Raw genomic sequence first — 10,915 nt, 5'->3', positions numbered from 1 at the left:
ATCTTTGTAAACTTTTACAATAAGAATTCTTAAGAAATAGTTGAAACCTCTATAGAAATGTTCTTGATTTTTTTAAGAAACCTCTCTTAATATGACTTGATTGTTGGGGCTGTTCTATATGGTTTTATTGTGATGTTTGGATCTGTGAAGACATGGATGGAATTGCGTTGATAAGGATATGTAGTAAAGTAAAAATTTGGTGGTGTGTTGGGAGGGAAATTAATCTACAAAAGAGTCTACAAATTCATGGCCGCAAGTTGTTCGCGTAAATGTCTAAATGAAGAATTATATAAGATATGAGATTGAATTTGATATTGAATGGTTTGTATTATGTAGGAAATCATTCCTAAGGCTTTTGAGGTTTCGGAAACCGTATATAACTCCATCGACAAGGTATGTAGGGCTTTCGCTAACCTTTTCGGCATGACTAGAATTCGAATAAATGTTTATCAAATTGTTTCGTCGGATTCAAGTTATTTCACCTTCAACTTATAAAGATGCTTAGACCTGATCCTTTCTCATAGTTTGCTTACTTCAGAGAATATCAATGAATTCTCGGTTTTCCTTGTTCCTTATTTAAAAAGAACTAGAGCCTTTTTAATCGCTCTCCTTTCGACTTTCATATAAATCATGAATAAGTAACACTTACTTCAAAGGTACTCATAATACATAACTCTCATGTTCTTAGTACTTGTTGGCTCGTAGTTGAAAATTAAATATTTTACCGACAACCATGATAGTCGCAGAATAATGATGATAGGTCACTTCGACTCTTCTTAGAATACGTGTTTTAAGGTTAATTTGCATTGCACTTATATAATTCATGATTTAATATATGTATGTATTTACTTTCATTACCGAGCCACACTATTGACGGCCGGGTATGACACCTATTGTGTAACCATTGATCAGTTGGGATTACCGAGCTTCAGAATTTTAGTTTCCTATCGAGGCTAGTTTCAGAATTCAAATTGTCTCTATATCTCTTCTCTTGTTAATTATATTTTTCATGTTACACTTGTCTCCCTACATATTCAGTACATATTTCATACTGACGCTTTTTTATGCGCTGTGTTCATGCCTGCAGGTTCAGATAGACAGAGCGGCGTGCCTCCTCAGTAGGACCCCCAGGATCAGCATTGGGTTTTGCACTCTACTTCTTCGGAGTTGCTGACTTTGAGTCCATAGGTACTGTTACAGATGTATATGTATAGTTTTGGGCATGTCGGGGGCCTTGTCCCGGCCTGTTGAGATTTTCTTACACTCTTAGAGGCTTGTAGACTAGCAGTCATTGCATGTATTTTTTTTTTTGTATGGCCCTATCAGCCTTCTGGATAGTTGTTATACTGTTGTTGTTATATATATATGTGTGTGTGTGTGTGTGTGTGTGTGTGTGTGTCGTTTTGGGCTCTTCTGCCTGCAGGTTATTATATTTCTGATCATATCTCATGGTTGGTTCGCTTGGGCCTTTGGGCATCAGGTGCCAGCCACACCTCCTAAGATTGGGGTGTGACAAACTTGGTATCAGAGCAGATCAGTCCTAGGGAGTCTGCAAGCCATGTCTACTAAAGTCTTGTTTATGGTGTGTTGTGCACCACACTTATAAATATGAGGCTATTGGGAATTTAGGATTACTACTTTTTTCTTGATCTAGATCGTGCAATAGAGACTAATCATAAGTGTTCATTCCTAATTCTCTTTTTGTTTACCTTTTCAATGATGCCTAATACTATAAGACGACAAGTAGTGGCTATGAAATTTATTCAGAGGTTGGATGAGGAGGTGGGAGAGGGCACAAGTCAGGTGCCACCTGCTAATGTAGATCAACATGAGCCACAGAATGAGGCTAATTCTCAGGCTTCCGGGGCAGCACCCCCACCACCCCCGGAAGGGCGTAGAGGAGCTAACGTACCTCCAGTCCCTCTCCCAGTTGTTCCTGATCAAGACCTATATATGCGGAGTACTGTATAATTGCCGACTCGAATAGTGGCCTCCCAGGCCCAACACCAAACCCTCGGTATTGCTGATAGGTCCGTGAGTGCGAGGGTTCAAGACTTTATCAACTTGGATCCTCCAGTATTTATAGGGGTTGATCCTAATGCTGACCCATAGGATTTTCTGGATCTTATGCGACAGACCTTACAAATTATGCATGCCACAAATATTGAGTCAGTGGAGTTTACTTCTTATAGACTACGTGATATTGTTGTGACATGGTATAAGACTTGGAAGCAGACTCGGGGGCCTAATGTGCCACCAGTGACATGGAAGAAGTTCTCTGAGGCATTTTTACAGCAATATTTGCCAATTGAGCTTCGAAGAGCCCGACGAGGTAGGTTCATACACTTAGAATAGGGTAATATCAGCGTTCGGGAATATATCATGCAGTTCAACTCTTTGGCTAGGTATGCTCCTACGATTGTTGCTGATATGAGTGATCGGGTACACTAGTTTGTTAGTGGTTTTGAGGCACACTTGATAAATGAGTGCACTACAGCTTCTCTAAACCAAGGAATGGATATTGCCCATATTCAAGCATATGCACAGGGTCTAGAGGATCGCAAGAGGCAACAACGAGCCAATCGAGAGCATGATAAAGGCCAGCAGAAGAGGGCGCGGTTTGCAGGTAACACATGAGAGTTTCGAGGTGGATTTAGGACATAGTTTCCTAGTCGTCCATCTTATCCGGTAGCCAGTACACCACCACAGTTTCAGGGATAGCGACATGATCGGACCACTTATTCTGGTCTAGGTCAGAGTTCACGGACCTTAGGTCCACAGTTTAGAGACGAGTTCAGTCAGATGAGGCCTCAGTTTCCCAGATATGATCGATGTGGCCGAAATCATTTTAGACCATGTCGCCAGGATTCTAATGCATGTTATGCATGTGGACAGCCAGGTCATATTATGAGACATTGTCCGATGACAGGCAGAGGGGGTATGGCTCAACCGACGACATCTGCAGGGGCTTCTTCTTATTTGGTACGTCCTCCTAGGCAGAGTATGCAAACATCAGCTGGCAGAGGTAGGGGAAGATTTGGAGCTTCTGGTTTAGGAGGTCAGCAGAATCGCATATATCTTTATCGAGTCGTCAGGTTTTAGAGTCATCTCCGGACGTGGTTACAGGTATACTATCCATCTTTTCTATCGATATGTATGCCTTGATAGATCCTGGTTCTACATTGTCGTATATCTCCCCCTTTGTTTCTAGTAAATGGGATAGAGAGCCTGAATTGTTGCATAAATCATTTGAGGCATCTATGCCAATGGGTGAGTCTGTTTTAGTTAGACGGGTATATCGAAGTTGTGACGTGAAGATTCATGACCGCCATATGTTACCTGATTTGCATGAGCTAGAAATGGTTGATTTTGATATCATTATGGGTATGCATTGGCTGGCTTCTTGTTATGCCAATGTAGATTGCTGGACAAAGATTGTTCGTTTTAATTTTCCAAGTGAGCCTATTATTGAATGGAAAGGTGATGCTGCAGCGCCTAAGGGGAAGTTTATTTCTACCTTAAAGCTCGAAGGATGATTTTGAAGGGGTACATCTATCATTTGGTACGAGTGCATGATATGGAGGTGAAATCTCCAACCCTTCAATCATTCCTGTCGTGAATGAATTTCCCGATGTATTCCTGATGAACTTCTTGGTCTTCCTCCCGAAAGAGAAATCGACTTTGCTATTGATGTGCTTCCAGATACTCAGCCAATATTTATTCCTCCATACAGAATGGCTCCTGCTGAGTTAAAGGAATTGAAAGCCCAGATGAAGAATCTTCTGAATAAGGGCTTTATCAAGCCCAGTACTTCTCCCTGGGGTGCACCAGTGTTGTTTGTTCTTAAGAAGTACAGTTCGTTAAGAATGTGTATTGACTATCGTCATCTCAACAAAGTGACTATCAAGAACAATACCCCTTACACATAATTGATGATTTGTTTGATCAGTTGAAGTTGCCAAGTATTTCTCAAAGATTGACCTTCGATCCGGCTATCACCAGTTGCGAGTTAAGGAGAGAGATATTCCGAAAATGGCTTTTCGGACTAGATATGGCCATTATGAAATCCTTGTGATGTCTTTCGGTCTTACTAATGCGCCAGCATCTTTCATGGATTTAATGAATCGGGGTTTCAAGCCATTTCTAGATATATTTGTAATTGTTTTCATTGATGATATTCTGGTATATTCTCGATCATAAGAAGAACATGAGGATCATTTGCGTGTGGTGTTGTAGACTTTGAAAAATCGAAAATTATATGCTAAATTCTCTAAATGTGAATTTTGGTTGAATTCAGTGGCTTTCCTTGGGCATATCGTTTCCGCTGAAGGTATTAAGGTAGATGGTCAAAAAATTGAAGCAGTACAAAATTGGTCTAGACCCACAACTCCTACGGAAGTTCGTAGTTTCTTGGGCTTAGCTGGTTGTTATCGGAGATTTGTGGAGAACTTCTCTTCTATTGCTGCTCCCATGACAAAATTGACACACAAAGTCGTTAAGTTCTAATGGTCTGATGCATGTGAAAGGAGCTTTCATGAGTTGAAGAAACGCTTAACATCAACACCTGTTCTAGCATTTCATGAGGGATCTGAAGGTTATGTGGTATATTATGATGCATATAGGGTTGGATTGGGATGTGTTCTAATGCAGCATGGCAAAGTTATTGCATATGCTTCGAGGCAGTTGCGGAAGCACGAACACGATTATCCGACTCATGATATTGAGTTAGTAGCCGTTATATTTGTCTTGAAAATATGGCGTCATTATCTTTATGGTGTTCATGTAGATATCTATACAGATCACAAAAGTTTACAATATATATTTAAGCAGAAAGAGTTATACTTGAGACAAAGGAGATGGCTTGAATTGCTGAAGGACTATGGTGTGGATATTTTGTACCATCCGGGCAAAGCGAATGTGGTAGCTGATGCATTGAGTCGCAAATCCATGGGCAGCTTGAAGCATGTAGAAGCTGGGAAATTAGAAATTACTAAGGAGATATATCGATTGGCTAACCTGAGTGTGCGGCTACATGATACAGGTGACCAGGGTGTAGTAGTCCAAAATATTGCGGGGTCATCACTGGTAGCTGAGGTAGAAATGCATCAATTTGAGGATCCTGAGCTAGTCAAGATTAAAGAGAGCATCCCTTTTCAGAAGAAGCGGTTGTTCGAGCAATCTGATGATGAAATTCTAAAATATAAGGGCCGATGGTGTGTACCTAATGTTGGGGAGCTTCGTAAGCAAATTATGATAGAGATGCACCAGTCTCGATACTCAGTTCATCCTGGTTCAACCAAAATGTATCATGTTCTTCATCAGCTATACTAGTGGAATGGCATGAAGAAAGATATAACCACATTTGTGGCTCAGTGTCCCAACTGCCAGCAGGTTAAACCTAAACACTAGAAACCTGGAGGGCTACTTCAAAATATTGAAATTCCAACTTGATAATGGGAATCGATTAATATGGATTTCATTACAGGATTGCCCAATTCTCGCCGGAAGTTTGATTCTATTTGGGTCACTGTGGATAGGCTGATGAAATCAACTCACTTTCTCCCAGTTAGGACCACTTATTCAGCTGAAGACTATGTGAGACTGTATATCAAAGAAATAGTTCGGATACTTGGAGTTCCGCTTTCTATTATATCTGACAGAGGTGCCCAATTTACAGCTAATTTTCGGAGATCTTTTCAAGAAGGTTTGGGCACTCTTGTTAACCTTAGTACAACATTTCATCTGCAGATCGACGGACAAGCCGAGCGCACTATTCAGACGCTCGAAGATATGTTGCGAACTTGTGTCTTAGACTTCAAGGGAAGTTGGGAAGATTATTTACCGCTTATTGAGTTTGCCTACAACAACAGTTATCACGCCGGTATTCAGATGGAACCCTATGAGGCACTATATGGGAGGAAATGCAAATCTCCTATTGGCTGGTTTGATGTTGGCGAGACAAAGTTTCTAGGACCCAAATTGGTACAGCAAGTTGTAGAAGAGGTAAAGTTGATCCAGGAAAGGTTGCGTACAGTGCAAAGTTGACAGAAATCATATTCAGATAACCGACGTTGAGACTTGGAATTTGTTGTGAGAGACTAGGTATTCTTGAAAGTGTCGCCTATGAAAGGTGTAACGAGATTTGGCAAGAAAGGAAAACTCAGCCCTAGATATATCGGGCCATATCAGATTGTTCAGATAATTGGGCGAGTAGCCTACAAACTTGACTTGCCACCGGAATTAGACGCAATCCATCCGGTATTTCATGTTTCCATGCTTCACAAATTTTTAGGTGATCCTTCTTGTATCAGCCCTATTGAGGATATTCAAGTTACCGATGACTTGTCATATGAAAAAATACCTGTTGCATTCTTGACCATCAAATCCTTAAGCTACGGACTAAAGAGGTAGCCTCAGTAAAAGTATATTGGAGGAACAATAATGTAGAGGAAATGACATGGGAGGTCGAAGAGGACATGAAGTCCGGATACCCTCATTTATTTGAGTCTTCAGGTGATATGCTTGAGACAAATATGGCTGGTGTTGCACAGATATCAACCAGTGACAGCTGAGGTAATTAAGTTATGGCTAACCTTCTTATTATTATTATTGTATAAGTAAACAGTCGTATGGGGCCAAGTTGATATTATTATGATGATATGTAGCCCTGTGTGGCCTTGGATATGTAAGTTTGGGCTGATGACAGGTTTTGGATAGTCCTATTTATAGGGGAAACTCTGGCAAAATTTCTTTTTAATTTTTTTTTTCCAGAAGTTAGGTTAACCGCTAACATTCGAGGACGAATGTTCTTGAGGGGAGAATGTTACACCTTGTGTATTCGGCGTTATCATGCTGTAAAGGGGCTAATTCGATAGGAAGATAATTTCTATGAGATATTTAAATGATGCGATAGTTATACGTTAAGATTGGAAGTCATTCGAGTTGTGATTAAAAATTCGACAAAGATCGCTGCAAGTTACGGGTTTTAAATTTCATTGAAATTTGGAAAAATTGTTGATGAGCTTTTCTCTCAATATACTAGGAGTTACGGTGTGTTCTACCCACCGAATCGAAGGTCTATGAGTCTAGTTTCTAACGAAATAAACCGTTCATTAATACGACTTTGGAGTAGAGAGATATTAACATTTTTATACAGGGGTGCACTCTGTTACGGGAACAGTGTGCTTAGTCGGTTTTAGTTACAATTTCTTTATTTAAGTCAATTTTTAAAACAGAACCCCTGCGTTTTATCCTCTCCAAAACAGAACCAAAAACCTAGGGATTTCCTCTCAAACTTCTCCCATCCATCTAGCCAAGCATAACAACAATTTAGTCATCCTCAAGATGGAGAACACCATGGTAGCTTCGGAATCGTGAATTCTTCGGTGTTTCACTTTTCATAGCAAGACTCCGCCTTGAAGTAATTTCGAATTTTGAGTAATTCTGGTCACATAAGGTATGATTTAACTTCCTCTTTGATCTTTGTAAACTTCTACCATAAGAATTCCTAAGAAATAGTTGAAACCTCTATAGAAATGTTCTTGATTTTTTTAAGAAACCTCTCTTAATATGACTTGATTGTTGGGGTTGTTCTATATGTTTGGTGGTGTGTTGGGGGGAAATTAAACTACAAAAGAGTCTACAAATTCATGGCCACAAGTTGTTCGCGTAAATGTCTAAATGAAGAATTATATAAGATATGAACTTGAATTTGATATTGAATTGTTCGTATTATGTAGGAAATCATTCCTAAGGCTTTCGAGGTCTCGGAAACCGTATATAACTCCATCGACAAGGTATGTTGGGCTTTCGCTATACTTTTCGGCATGAATAGAATTCGAATAAACGTTTATCGAATTATTTTATCGGATTCGAGTTATTTCACCTTCAATTTATAAAGATGCTTAGACTTGATCCTTTCTCATAGATTGCTTACTTTAGAGAATATCTATGAATTCTCGGTTTTCCTTGTTCCTTGTTTAAAAAGAACTAGAGCCTTTTTACTCGTTCTCCTTTCGACGTTCATATAAATCATGAATAAGTAACACTTACTTCAAAGGTACTCATAATACATAACTCTCATGTTCTTAGTACTTGTTGGATCGTAGTTAAAAATTAAATATTTTAGCGACAACCATGATAGTCGCTTAATAATGATGATAAGCCACTTCAACTCTTCTTAGAATACGTCTTTTAAGGTTAGTTTTGCATTGCACTTATATAATTCATGATTTAATATATGTATGTATTTACTTTCATTGCCGAGCCGCACTATAGACGCCAGGGTATGACACCTATTGTGTAACCACTGATCTGTTGGATTACCGAGCGTCACGTGGCCGGATACGATTCTACCGAGCCTTTATTATAGCCGGGTATATTATGGATATTATAGCCCCCACAGAGGGATTTATTATTATATAATGTGATATATTATAAGTAGCGATAGTGAGCGACGATTCCACGAGCATACATTTATATCCATGTTCAATTTTAGTTTCCTATTGAGGCTAGTTTCGGAATTCAAATTGTCTCTGTATCTATTCTCTTGTTAATTACATTTTGCATGTTACACTTGTCGCCCTACATATTCAGTACATATTTCGTACTGACGCCTTTTTATGTGTTGTGTTCATGCCCACCTGTTTGGATAGACAGAGCGGCGTGCCTCCTCAGTAGGACCCCCAGGATCAGCATTGGGTTTCACACTCCACTTCTTCGAAGTTGCTGAGTTTGAGTCGATAGGTATTGTTACAGATGTATATGTGTAGTTTTGTGCATGTCGGGGGCCTTGTCCCATCCTGTTGAGATTTTATTACACTCTTAGAGGCTTGCAGACTAGCGGTCATTGCATGTATATTTTTTTTGTATGGCCTCATCGGCCTTCTAGATAGATATTATACTGTTGTTGCAGCCTTGTTGATTTAGGTTATATATATATATATATATATATATATATATATATGTCATTTTGGGCTCTTTTGCCTGCAGGTTATTTATTTCAGATCATATCTCATGGTTGGTTCGCTCAGGCCTTCGGGCATCGGGTGCCAGCCACACCTCCCTAGATTGGGGTGTGACATTAATCCCTCAAGAAACCTGTCGATTGATATCCATCGTCGGAAAAAGTCAAAAATTTTATAATATTTATGTTTTTTTCAAATTTTTTCTAACTACTAAAAAGCAAAAACTAACACATATACATACAACATACAATTATCCCCCCATCCCACACTTTAAGTTGTGGCATGTCCCCATGACACACAATTAAAAAACATAAGATAGAGGAAACTTCCATGAATCTCTAGTCGGGGTCAGAGTCAAAGTTGGGCTCCATTCCACGTGCCTGAAATAGTGCACACATCCACGCAGATAGCTTCTTCTCGGCCTTTTTGGTGTACACCGCACACTTATCTTTTTCTATCACTGGGGCCTTCTCTTTTGAACTCTTTACCTTCCACTCAATACTTGCAGTTAGCTTCTCCTTCTTCACCCTAGTTTCTACATTCATCTCAAAAGTTACGGTCTCATCACCCACACAAAGCATGAGTTTTCTATCATGTATATCTAATATTGCTCTACCCGTTTCTAAGAATATTCTTCCTAAGATTAGGGGTATCTCCTTATTCTCCTCCATCTTCACCTCTATAATATCCACAGGAAATATGAACTTATCTACCCGAACTAAGACATCTTCCACTATCCCCTCAGGTATTATAGTTGATTGGTCTACCAGCTGCAAAGATATTGACACCGACTTTATCTCTCCAATCTCCTTCTCCAGTCTCCTGTAAATAGACAATGACATTAGATTAATTGAGGCACCATAATTACATAAATATTTATCAAAGTTAAGAGTGCCTAAAGAGCAAGGTATCGTAAAACTCCCAGGATCTCCACACTTTTGTAGGAGTTTATTTTGCAAGATTGCACTGCAATGCTCTGTGAGCTTGACCACTGAGGTCTCTTTTATCTTTCGCTTCTTTGTAAGGATCTCCTTCAAGAATTTGGCATAAGCTGGCATTTGTGAGAGCACTTCTGTGAATGGAAAATTTACATTAACCTGTTTTAGCATATCTAGAAATCTCTCAAATGTCTTGTCCAGCTTTTCTCTATAGAGCTTTTGGGGAAAAGGTAGAGCAGGGATATGCTTGCTCACATCATTAGATTCCTCCGTACTTGATGTTCCCTCCTTCTTCTTTTTCTCAGCTCCCTTCTTGCCTTTCTTCTTCTTATCATCTACAATTTTCATCTCTTTTCCACTTTCGTTTTTCATGCACAACCTCTTTTTGAACTGGAGTGGAATCTTTCAACACTTTCCCGCTCCTCAAGGTCACAGAATTTACCATTTCTTTGGGATTCTTTTCAATATCAGCTGGTAGAGTACCTGGGATTCTCTCAAACAATATAGTTGCAATTTTTCCCACTTGTCTCTCCAAATTATGCAAACCTGTCCCAAGCTTTTTGATAGTTTCACCATGAGCATATAGCCTCTCATCCGTCTTGACAATGAAGGACTTCATTAGATCTTCTAACCAAAGCTGAATTGGCTGTTGAGGCTGAAACTGTTGCCTTAGTTGATTTTGGAAGCCTGGGTCTCCTTCTCCCTAAAATCTATGGTTGTTATGTTGCCGAGCATTTGTAGTACGCCCAGGTGAACTCCATAAAAAGTCGGGGTGCTACTGACCCATTGCATTGAAGTTATAATTACCCGTAACATTAACTTCCTCAGTTGAGGCTTGACACTCATAAGTAAGGTGTCCTCTTCCACATATGTCACATGCTACATGAGGCTCATTGTGTATCAAAGCTAAGGTCAGCTTCCTTATTTCTTTGGCCATGGCATCAAGTTGTACCTGCACAGATGTGTTAGCATCAACCTGGTGAACACCAATTGGTCTTCTTCTTTCAGCAA

The 10,915-nt window shown here is 39.6% G+C and overlaps 1 protein-coding gene across 1 annotated transcript; it reads right to left on the bottom strand.

Moving 5' to 3' along the window:
* Window positions 1-9,304: 9,304 nt before the first annotated feature.
* LOC138869060 (uncharacterized) lies at window positions 9,305-10,523 on the bottom strand. Its single transcript, XM_070146650.1, has 2 exons — window positions 10,347-10,523; window positions 9,305-10,294 (listed from the first exon to the last, which is right to left on the bottom strand). The coding sequence occupies exons 1-2, from the start codon at window positions 10,521-10,523 to the stop codon at window positions 9,305-9,307; spliced, it is 1,167 nt and encodes a 388-aa protein (XP_070002751.1).
* Between the last annotated feature and the right edge of the window lie 392 nt (window positions 10,524-10,915).

This window comes from Nicotiana sylvestris, chromosome 5 (assembly GCF_000393655.2).
Source record: "Nicotiana sylvestris chromosome 5, ASM39365v2, whole genome shotgun sequence".
NCBI classification, from domain to species: domain Eukaryota; kingdom Viridiplantae; phylum Streptophyta; class Magnoliopsida; order Solanales; family Solanaceae; genus Nicotiana; species Nicotiana sylvestris.
The sequence above is the reverse complement of the archived record's forward strand: the minus strand, read 5'-3'. Positions and strand labels throughout refer to the sequence as shown.

Bases quoted from the DNA above. Each gene is read 5' to 3' on its own strand.
- LOC138869060 (XM_070146650.1), bottom strand. From the start codon at position 10,523: ATGAAGTCCTTCATTGTCAAGACGGATGAGAGGCTATATGCTCATGGT. The intron at 10,295-10,346 runs GTAAATTCTGTG...ATTCCACTCCAG, and splicing joins AAAAGAATCCCAAAGAAATG to TTCAAAAAGAGGTTGTGCAT.